Here is a 12408-nt window from a genome sequence, read left to right on the forward strand (position 1 = left end):
TGTTAAAAGTTGTATAATCAAGATGTATTATAAAATACATTTACAGAACCTTAGGCCTACATATATATTTCCAGTATAAGTGTAAAACAACCATTCATACCTAGGAAAACACGAAGCAATCACTGATATTTAATAGATGATTTGGCAGCCTGAAATAACTGTGTATTATTTTTATTCTCCAAGATATATTTTCTGCATAACAATGAAATTGAGAAATACTTCGATTTCATAATTTATCAGTCAACACAACACTTATTTCTTATATCTGATCACTTAAACTTCATAGCATTATAAAAATAAATCTCTGCATATAGGTTTGATACACTCCATGTTGAAAATAATTATATTGCGGGGAAAAATGCAGATGACCATTAAATTACAGACTATATATTTTAAGATAAAAAGTCTGGGCACTTTTGAAATTATTTATTCCACAATGTAACAAATAAAAGCTATTCATGGAAAGCTAACTGTGATTTATTTTCTACAAATTCATTTATCGACATAATAGTTTTGTCACTGCTTAAGCAAACGCATTTTCTTTAGCATTATTATGAATGCAATGGAGAATTTTCCCAAGACTCTGAGAAGATTTAGTACCTCTAGTAAGTGAAATTAAGGATAGATAAGAAGTTGCAATGTTCGTTCAAAATCTGCCAGTTATGTGTTACTAGAAATTACTATATCATGACTAGGATTATATATATATATATATATATATATATATATATATATATATATAATATCGAAGCAACATACCTTTAATAAAATTTTGTACAGTAGAACTTTGTTTTTTTTTTTAGTAGGTTATTTTACGAGGCTTTATCAACATCTTAGGTTATTCAGCGTCTGAATGAGGTGAAAATGTTATGTTTTATTTAACAATGCTCGCAACTGCAGAGGTTATATCAGCATCGCCGGATGTGCCGGAATTTTGTACCACAGGAGTTCTTTTACGTGCCAGTAAATCTACTGACATGAGCCTGTCGCATTTAAGCACACTTAAACGCCATCGACCTGGCCCGGGATCGAACCCGCAACCTTGGGCATAGAAGGCCAGTGCTATACCAACTCGCCAACCACTGTCGACTGAATGAGGTGAAGGTGATAATGCCGGTGAAATGAGTCCGGGGTCCAGCACCGAAAGTTATCCAGCATTTGCTCATATTGGGTTGAGGGAAAACCCCGGAAAAAAACCTCAACCAGGTAACTTGCCCCGACTGAGAATCGAACCCAGTCCATCTGTTTTCGCGGTCAGACGCGCTAACTGTTACTCCATAGGTGTGGACGAACTTCTGTCAACTGAAATAAATTTCGGATAAGTAAAATTTCGGAATAAATATGTACCAATGTTTTTAGAGTTAAAAGGTTAGAAACTATTCATAAATTGTGTAGACTACATGAAAACATAACATTAAAAAAAAAAAAAAAGTCACAATACATACAGTGTGTATAGTATTACCAAAATCTAAATATTGATTGTTCATTCAGGCCTTCTCTTTCCCTTTCTCTGTCAGGAATCGAACCAGGATCTGCTGGTTTTGTACTACACTACCACTAAAACTAGAGTCAAGTTCGGATAAAACTTTTGAGACAGGAAAAATGGCTTCTGCTATATGATATGTCAAAATAAATTAACTCTAATTGCTAACATCCTTTGAAGATTTGTTTGTATAAAGAAAATGTCAAATTTCAGAACAACTTTGCTCCACCTCTGAATAAATAAGTTACAAAGTTTCATTCGTTTCTGAGACAGAACCGAGTATCTAAAAGATTCGACTATTTTGACAGCTTGAAGTACAGTACTATGTAAATATGATGGTCAATATTTAATATTTTTTTAGCATATCATATCTTAAAGCTGCCACGGTAAACACGAACAAAATGTGTTATGTAACATCGGATAGCCTTTATCATGTTACGTTAGCTACCGAACAATTATTTTAAACAATAGATTTTCAACATAACAACTGATTAAAAACAGCCTACGTTAAAAGTTCGAAGTATGGTAAAACATTAACTACATTTCCTTGTACATAAATTTAGGTAACCCTTATCAGATTACGTAAGGAAATAGACCTTTGCTTTCAGGTAGCAATAAACAGGTCAAGCTAACATGGAGCATGATGCTAAAAAGTTGGGTGGAAGCTTAACATTTGATAAGATAAAGGAACATCAGGCTGGTTAAACTGATCTTTGTACTTGTATCATATGTATACAACCACATTAAGGTCAAGCCCAAAGGGTATCAATCAACATTGCAAAATTTATTTCTCTAAACTTGTACTGTCACATTTCATATAAATCAAATTTACAATCTCACTTCCGGAATAAATGACAGTATTACTTCATTGTACGTGTGTGTAATTTTCAAGATATTTATCATTAAATTCCTAAATTCAGTAATATAATAACCAAATTACGAAAGAATACGATACAGTCTGATGAAATACTAGCCTTCATCAAATTATTTTAGTACAAGATAAAAACTGTTATCACTCTATCAAGTGTCACTCATAAAAGCAGACAATTTTTCTAGTAACAAAATATAGGCTAATATCCACGAGTTTTGCATGACGAGAATATTGTACGAAATCGAAATATAAAAATTGGAAATTTATCTTTTTGAAGAGGTGGAGAAGTTCAAATATCTTGGAGCAACAGTAACAAATATAAATGATACTTTGGAGGAAATTAAACACGGAATAAATATGGGAAATGCCTGTTATTATTCGGTTGAGAAGCTTTTATCATCCAGTCTGCTGTCAAAAAATCTGAAAGTTAGAATTTATAAAACAGTTATATTACCGGTTGTTCTGTATGGTTGTGAAACTTGGACTCTCACTTTGAGAGAGGAACATAGGTTAAGGATCTTTGAAAATAAGGTTCTTAGGAAAATATTTGGGGCTAAGAGGGATGAAGTTACAGAGAATGGAGAAAGTTACACAACACAGAACTGCACGCATTGTATTCTTCACCTGACATAATTAGGAACATTAAATCCAGACGTTTGAGATGGGCAGGGCATGTAGCATGTATGGGAGAATCCAGGAATGCATATAGAGTGTTACTTGGGAGGCCGGAGGGAAAAAGACCTTTAGGGAGGCCGAAACGTAGATGGGAGGATAATATTAACATGGATTTGAGGGAAGTGGGATATGATGATAGAGAATGGATTAATCTTGCTCAGGATAGGGGCCAATGGCGGGCTTATGTGAGGCGGCAATGAACCTCCGGGTTCCTTAAAAGCCAGTAAGTAAGTATGAGTTTTGCGTATTTCTTACCATTCACCGCAACAAGAAGTTAAAACTTTTGGTCATAGAATCAACCAGAATTCAACCAATAAATACAAGCAGTACGCACACAAAACATTACACAACAGTGACCAGTGGCATATGCAGAATTTTGTTAAGGTTATTATTAAAATTTTTTACAAGTACTTTAAAATTTATGTATCATCATCATCATCAGCTGAGTTTTCACATGGGGATGTGAAACTAGTTCCGGGAAGAACGTTCGTGACAACATTTTCATACTTTGCTAAAAAATTGTAAAACTGAGCTTTGTGGTCGCTGAGACATATTAAAGAACCCGGAACGATAATGTGAAGTTTATATTAAAAATATGAACTATCAAATGCACAAAATGTTAAACGAACGTTTCACAATAAAGTGAGAACTCGAACTAACGAACCGGTGAATAGCTCTCTTAAAAGGAGTTTAAAATCGACAATGCATAATATATTTTTTTTTAATCCAATGCCACCAGGTTGTCTTTCGACATTTCTGGTCTTCTCTCCTGGCCGTGGCTTAGTTGTAACCCACTTCTGAGGTTGGGGCGTCTGCAAGGCGGAGTTACATTACCCCGATGATGTGATAGGATTATGATAATGTGGTGCCAGGAGAGGTCTTAAATCTAAACTTAACCTAAATTCCAGACCATGGACGAACACAGGAATAATCCCCTTTAAAGAAAAATTCCTGTGCTCTAACCGGGAATCGAACCCGGAACCTCATGAACTATAGCCAGAAGCTCTGACCACTAGACCATGAGGCCGCATCAGAACTTGAATGTTTGTGTTTCTTTATACCAGAATAGCATGAGTGAGCACTGGGAGTTGCTAATATTTAGCCTAACATCTGCACTGCAGAACTGTCAGAACAACCCTTTCAATTTTTTTTTTTAATTTTAGTTGGTTATTTAACGACGCTGTATCAACTACTAAATTATTTAGCGTCGATCAGATTGGTGATAGCAAGATATCTGGTGAGATGAGGCCAAGGATTCGCCATAGATTACCTTGCATTCACATTATGGCTGGGGAAAACCTCGGAAAAAACCCAACCAGGTAATCAGCCCAAGCAGGGATTGAACCCGTGCCCGAAAGCAACTTCAGACCGCAGGCAAGTGCCTTAACCAACTGAGCCACGCCGGTGGCTCCCCTTTCAATATGTTTGCCCAAGTTAAATTTCATATCATATAAACTTCATTTTATTACCAGGTCGGAACTAGGCAATAGGTATCTTTACAATACTTACTTACTTACTCGCTTTTAAGGAACCCGGAGGTTCATTGCCGCCCTCACATAAGCCCGCCATAGGTCCCTATCCTGAGCAAGATTAATCCAGTCTCTATCATCATATCCCACCTCCCTCAAATCCATTTTAATATTATCTTCCCATCTATATCTCAGTCTCCCCAAAGGTCTTTTTCCCTCCGGCCTCCCAACTAACACTCTATATGCATTTCTGGATTCGCCCATACGTGCTACATGCCCTGCCCATCTCAAACGTCTGGATTTAATGTTCCTAATTAAGTCAGGTGAAGAATAGGCATCTTTATAATAAAGATAGCATTGTTATAATTCGAATGTGCCGCAACACATTATATTATATTACATTGAAGAGGGGATAGGAGGGATGTCGATGTAGATTTTGTTACTCTGACAGTGAAAAATTACAGAAGGGGAAATGATTACGAATAAAAGAAATACTCAATTCTAAATGTGTAATTTTTTTTCAAAATGTTCAGGGGGGGAGGCAAATCCGATAACCCCCCACTTGCGTATGTCCCTGACAGTGACCAAGTAGATGAAAAAGTAAAATAGCTCTTATATGCATAAAATATTCCGACTCATATAAGATCCTACATACTAAATAAAGGCTTGCGTAGTATGAACAAAAAAAAAAATGTACGGAATGCTATGGAGTGACAGAAAACAGAGTATCGCAGATTGTGAGAAAACCATGGAATTTCGGTATTCAGAAATTCAAGTCATCCAGCTTTGCCTCTCATCCCCCTGACTAGTTTCTGAGTGTTTGAAGTCATGAACTCGAGTGACAACTTCCTGCGAATATTTTCACAATATTTTTTTTCTTAGTGTCTGCATAATTTTGTGTAGAACTACAGCATTAGATTTGAAAGTAATATTTATTCTCAAAGTAACTTGCTTTGTTATTGTGTCAATATAATCTTTCCAATGAGTGCTATTTTCTGAAATTTAAAGTCACGTCGCTGTTATTTCCGGCGTGACTCCTCCTCTTTGATTACGTCTTAGGAAGTGAAGGCTCTATAAATTCTAGGTAGGTAGTATTGTTCGCCATTTTTGTTCTTTCGTTGCCGAGCTACCAGACGAGGAATCTATTTGCCGCACTGTTAAACATTATCACGTCGTAGCTCCTATGATAATAAATCAAACGCACTGTAATTCAGCAAATAATTGAGTGGCAAATAACGTTCTAGTGTGCTTTATGCGAACACCAACGAAAGAACGAAAATGGCGGGCGATTATATTAAAGTATTTATCGAGTCTTAGAAAGTGCATAATGTCATCAGCAGTGAATGACAAGACGCACACATTTAAATGTACCTGACTGCAACGTGATTAGCTGCTGGAAATAAGAGCGACGGGACTACAGGTGGTGAAAGCCTGATATATGTGTTGTGTTGCCATATTCTCTCAGTTGAAACGAGAAATGGGATTTGACAAGAGCGCCAGAAAAGCTGTCTCTGCTACTAAACCATCTACCCAAATCTGGTACTGAGATCAAGATGAGAAGAAGGCATTTTTAAAGAGTTTTGTTGCATTAATAATACCAGCGAAATGAGTCCAGGGACCAGCACCGAAAGTTTCTTTTTTTAGTGGGTTATTTACGACGCTTTTATCAGCTGTTGTGGTTATCTGGTGTCTGAATGATATATACAGTATGAAGGAGATAATATAGGTGAAATAAATCCAGGGTCAGCGACGAAAAAAAAAAAACAGCATTTGTTCTTAATGGATTGAGTGAAAATCCTGGAAAAACCTCAACCACGTAATCAGCCCAAGTGGGAATCGAACTCACGCGCGAGCGCAACTCAGGATCAGCAGGCAAACACACTACCATCTGAGCCATGCCGGTGGCATCGCTCGTTCTTGATCCTACATCAGGCATGTCAATTGATGCTCACAGGAGCAAGCGCGCGCTTTAGAGCCCAGGAGAGCCTGAGCGCTTTACAGCAGCAAGGAAAGAGACAGACGAAAGAGATAGTATATGCCGCTTGGTCGAGCTATATACAGGGATGGCCAGCACTGATTCAATAGATAAAGGGAAGAGAACTTATTAAAACTGTATCCATGGTAATTTTTAGATTTTCCTGAGAAGTATAAGTGCATTATAAGAATGTAAGTTTTAATTTTAATGCTCATTTTTCACAAGTTTGATTTTTTTATTCAAAAGAAATATTTTCTCAACTTTTCGTATAGAAAAGTGAAATTTTCAGGTATAGGCCTATTTATTTAGTACCGTTACAGAATGTTTTCGTAAATTTAATATACCGTATATACGTATTACTGAAGATAGTGTATTGAAAATTTTGAAAATATTCGCATGGAAATTATTTGTAAGGAAATGAATTAACAAAGCAACTATTGTTACATCATAAGCAAAAGATACGTGCCCATGTGTTGTAAAAATGTCAGCTCTATAACTTCAGCACATTTCGAGAAAATAATTTAATATTCGGATGATAGGAAGTTGCTCACAAATATTACCTTAAAAGCATAATGCGATAAAAGTTTTGTTACGTAATATTAGTTACACTTAAAACAGATACAGAACCTAGGTAACTTTGCTTTGTACTGTAATATTGTTTTGATTAGTTTATTGATTACTTTTGTAAGGCTAAAGATACCATCAATATCAATTCCAACTTATCATGTCATACTCAATCTCTTTCTTTGGAACATCACTTTCTTTATGAATGATGTGTTTCATCCACTTAATACAGTATAATATTATACTACTATGGAATTTAAGTGAATATTCCTTCTTAACTCTCTATTATGTTATTAAAATTTAAAACACAAGTGCAATATTAAGAAATCAGTGTTAGTACTTTTGTTTTACAGACAATATAGACAATATTAAACAGAAAGAAGCCATATAAAAATAACGACATAAAATTTCACGTTCCGTCTGAAGTTTGTGCACCACTGTTTTCTTAATCCAACAGGTTGCTTATTCATACACACAACCCTTCCTCTTTCCATACCTAGCGCTTGCTGCCTGCACACGACGTCAAGGTCAGAAAAATGCGCTTGCTTTGACATCACTATCCTACATCAAGGTTAAGTACAGTATAGTCAGTAAGTTGCGTTTTTCGTAACCAATATACGTCAGAAAAGTGATAATTTTGTGAAAACAGAACCTGTAGCAACAGTGACAAGAATATTCCGGGACGAATTCCCCAATTCTGCTGTTCCAAATCAATCGAGCATGCGAAATATAGTCAAGTAATTAAGAGAGACTTGATTCTTCATCTATAAGAAACCTCAACAGCACTGCAGAGGTCTTGCTGAAAAAAGTTTAAGAAGACATTGTCATATAACCAGGGCTGGGCAGTATTTGAAATACATTTGTATTTTGTATTTTGTAATTTGTAAGGATTTTCGAAAGTATTTTGTATTTAAATACATAAAACTGATATATTTTGTATTTCAAATACTCAAAATACTTTCTTCTTCTTCTTGTCCTTCAAGTTTTGGATTTGGATTTGAAGAATGAACTTTTGTCTTATTTGTCTACCATTTCAGATGTGCTAGCCATACACTTAGTTTTCTTGCCACAACTGATTAACTTAATGCCATCCATGATGCAGTTACAGTGCTCCGTATTTTGTGACAAAAGGGTTTTGTTCAGCACCAAAGAAGAAAAGTTTACATACCTTACAATTTGACTTAACCCCCTTTACAAGAGCACCCGCGAATTTCATTGCTGACTGGGAAAAGGAAGAATGTTCAGTTACAGTGTTTATATGAAACTTCGAGATAATACTTTTAATGTTAATATAATATTTTAGAAGTGTGGTAATATAATATTTTAGAAGTGTGGTAACTTTCGAGGAATATCAGTTTTGTTGACGTCGTACAAAATTTTGTCCAATATTCTTTTGAGAAGATTAGATACATACGTAGATGAAATTATTGGGGATCATCAGTGCGGTTTTCGGCGTAATAGATCAACTATTGATCAGATTTTTTGTATTCGACAAATAATGGAGAAAAAATGGGAATATAAGGGTACAGTACATCAGTTATTCATTAGATTTCAAAAAGGCATATGACTCGGTTAAGAGGGAAGTATTATATGATATTCTTATTGAATTTGGTATTCCCAAGAAACTAGTTCGATTAATTAAAATGTGTCTCAGTGAAACGTACAGCAGAGTCCGTATAGGTCAGTTTCTATCTGATGCTTTTCCAATTCACTGCGGGCTAAAGCAAGGAGATGCACTATCACCTTTACTTTTTAACTTCGCTTTAGAATATGCCATTAGGGAAATTCAGGATAACAGGCAGGGTTTGGAATTGAACGGGTTATATCAGCTTCTTGTCTATGCGGATGACGTGAATATGTTAGGAGAAAATCCACAAACGATTAGGGAAAACACGGAAATTTTACTTGAAGCAAGTAAAGCGATCAGTTTGGAAGTAAATCCCGAAAAGACAAAGTATATGATTATGTCTCGTGACCAGAATATTGTACGAAATGGAAATATAAAAATTAGAGATTTATCCTTCGAAGGGGTGGAAAAATTCAAATATCTTGGAGCAATAGTAACAAATCTAAATGACACTCGGGAGGAAATTAAACGCAGAATAAATATGGGAAATGCGTCTTATTATTCGGTTCAGAAGCTTTTATCATCCAGTCTCCTGTCAAAAAATCTGAAAGTTAGAATTTATAAAACAGTTATATTACCGGTTGTTCTTTATGGTTGTGAAACTTGGACTCTCACTCTGAGAGAGGAACATAGGTTAAGGGTGTTTGAGAATAAGGTGCTTAGGAAAATATTTGGGGCTAAGAGGGATGAAGTTACAGGAGAATGGAGAAAGTTACACAACGCAGAACTGCACGCATTGTATTCTTCACCTGACATAATTAGGAACATTAAATCCAGACGTTTGAGATGGGCAGGGCATGTAGCACGTATGGGCGAACCCAGAAATGCATATAGAGTGTTAGTTTGGAGACCGGAGGGAAGAAGACCTTTGGGGAGGCCGAGACGTAGATGGGAGGATAATAAAATGGATTTGAGGGAGGTGGGATATGATGACAAGAGACTGGATTAATCTTGCACAGAATAGGGGCCGATGGCGGGCTTATGTGAGGGCGGCAATGAACCTTCGGGTTCCTTAAAAGCCATTTGTAAGTAAGTAAGTATAATACTTTAGATTTTCAGTAATATTCTCACTTCTTTATATATTGCATCGAGTATTTTGGAATACAAATGTATTTTGAGTATTTGAAATACAAATGTATTTTGGTTAATTTTTTAAAAGTATTTTTTATTTGTAATTCAAATACTATTCTTTGAAGTATTCGTATTTGAAATACTTGGATGTCAGTATTTTGCCCAGCCCTGCATATAACGCACTCCTTTTTGATAGCACGATAGACTTGCCGATGGAATATGAAAGTCATTTTTTTACGAGTATTTATGCTATGAACTGTTGAATTAGTTACAAAGTTTACACGATTACATACGAGGAAGTTTATTAATGAAAAAATATCCTGACAAGTCATGGGCAACATCAGAAGTTACGTAGTATCCACTGGGTTTGACTAAAATTATCGTTCTTTCGGTTTTACAGGGATTTGTATTTCTCGAATGGGGTTGAGTACTGGTATGGTATTTCACCCAAAAGAGTCGTGACTTTGTGTCTATAATCAAGGGGTAGTTGATTGTCTATCATGGAAATTCGTGAGTTTCTACTTCCTTCTTCGCTTTCATCTACATTCCATTAAATGAATGTCTCAATTTTACAGGACATTAACTATGATCGAAATTCGAGGACAAAACATGTGCGCCCATTTGTCTATTCACAGAAACAAACCAAACCTAACCTCACTACATATCGTGGTAATCTGGAAACTACCGTGAAATTTGTTGGTAAAAACAAATGTAATCCAGATACAATGTTGTGGTTTTCAGAGTCTCTATACACCACTGAATAATATTCACTTTCAGTGGCAAAGAGAAAAGCATGCCAGGCATTAGGAGTGCTTTGGAAGAATAGAACTGTACTACATAGCCTACAAGAATGACACTGGAAAAATATATGTAATTCTATATTAATCATATGAAATAAAATTAATTAAACATAGCAACTTACATTCATAGATGAAATTGATGAGTTCTGCATGCTGAGGGCTGATCACTTCCTGCTGCGCTCTTAGACTATTGGATTTCTTACCATTTACACTATGGAATACTGGTTTGGGCACACTACAATAAATACAAAACAATTTAAATGTAATTTCTTCTATAATTTATAAACACACCATGACAATGCATTTCTGTATTAAACTTGTAAGCCAATGTTTACTACACCAATTCCACTACGGTACCCTTACATAATCGCAGTTACACAATGAATTGTTCTGTTACATCAGTGTTTAACGCAACTTATAAAAAGCATGCCTCTAAGTGATAATTGACAAATTGAAAGCTCAATTACAGAATGACACTTACTTCATTACTTGTCCTTGTTCTGAATCAAGAGGCTTTTTTGTAAGCTGATCACGGAAGGTTTCCAATCTTTCTAGGTTCTGCGTGTGTGCGATCCCTGGATATTTTATTAAATGTCATTAAAAATGTAATAAAATTGAAGAAAACGAATACATAGTCAATAAATGTCAGACAAAACCTGTCTTCAACGTACCTCTTCTCGTTTTGGCAACGATTTTACTAGGCCCTTTTGAAACAGTGTACATCTTCTCTCTGCGCTATCTGGCCACAAACTGTGCGTGTGTTTGTAGTCCATTACTACATTTACATTGCATTGTGGGAGGGAATTGGTACAGTCTGAATGCAAAACTAAAAAACCGATTATTGAAAATCATAATAGCATAGAAATGCTAGGTACAAATACATACGCATATTAAGGTTATGGCTTTACTCCATATTTTCACATGATCCCCACATGATACCATCTTTATTTCTGTAAAGAAATAAAATGTCCAAAAGTATTAATAATGGTATTATATATAACATTCAAAAGCACTGCAGAATGTAGCACTGCTGGTGTAGTGGTATCATGCAAGATTCCCATTCTTGCGACCCGGGTTCGATTCCCGGGCAGTGCACTTTTTTTTTTTCTTCTTTTTCTTCTTTCCCTTTTCTAACCTTTTGAAATTTCTTTTTGCTCAATCCTATTTCTACTTACTTTTCTTAACCTTCATGTATGGGTTTTACAGTTTATGTTCCGAAATAACCACACAAGCATAACTTTTCAAACTCATTTCTTCTTGAAGCTAAGCTTCAATTTATTTTCAAATACGCATTGAAGACATGTACAAGAGCCATCTCCAAAATTTCATCAACTATTTCTCTTTATATGTTTTTTTTGGTGGTTATTTAATTATCTACAACTGCGAGGTTATTTAGCACAAACAAAATGCCCAGGTAATTAGACCAAGATGTATTCGCAAGTCCCAGTTTCATGTCTTGATGAATCATAAATCGCTACTGTTATGAACATTTAAAAAACAGTTTTTGAATGCGATATCCAAACAATTAGCTAATTAGTGTAATGATATTAGAATATTACACTCTTTATTTCTGATGTTGCCTATTTCGAAATTAACAGTAGCTACTAGTACCGGTACTCAAAACAAATCCCATGAAAGGAAACGCCGATTACATTTCATACTGGTATTGGTAATAGCTAATAAATTCCATCACTGTTAAAATTAGTTACTATGGATTCATTATGGCATTGTAAGTTAAATAGTTGATAAACTTGTACAGAGATTAAAATAACAATGATTAAAACATTGCTGCATTCAATCAACAAATCCTTCTGAAGGAATAAATTAAATGAGAAAATACACAAAGATGGAAGAATCCATAATAACCCAACTA

At 35.4% G+C, this 12408-nt stretch overlaps 1 protein-coding gene and 1 non-coding gene across 2 annotated transcripts in view; one reads left to right on the top strand and one right to left on the bottom strand.

Moving 5' to 3' along the window:
* LOC138703817 (MAPK regulated corepressor interacting protein 2) overlaps nt 1-11339 on the bottom strand; it is a 35471-nt gene extending 24132 nt beyond the window's left edge. Inside the window, exons 1-3 of the mRNA XM_069832023.1 lie at nt 11207-11339; nt 11017-11110; nt 10658-10770 (exon numbers count right to left, since the gene is read on the bottom strand). Of these exons, the coding sequence (XP_069688124.1) occupies nt 10658-10770; nt 11017-11110; nt 11207-11258 (259 nt within the window). The 5' untranslated portion in view covers nt 11259-11339. The remainder of the gene's footprint in view (nt 1-10657; nt 10771-11016; nt 11111-11206) is intronic.
* A 220-nt stretch (nt 11340-11559) lies between these two features.
* TRNAG-CCC (transfer RNA glycine (anticodon CCC)) lies at nt 11560-11630 on the top strand. Its single transcript has one exon. It is a non-coding gene; the product is annotated as a tRNA-Gly (tRNA).
* The last annotated feature ends 778 nt before the right edge of the window (nt 11631-12408 follow it).

Source organism: Periplaneta americana, chromosome 7 (genome assembly GCF_040183065.1).
Source record: "Periplaneta americana isolate PAMFEO1 chromosome 7, P.americana_PAMFEO1_priV1, whole genome shotgun sequence".
Classification (NCBI taxonomy): Eukaryota; Metazoa; Arthropoda; class Insecta; order Blattodea; family Blattidae; genus Periplaneta; species Periplaneta americana.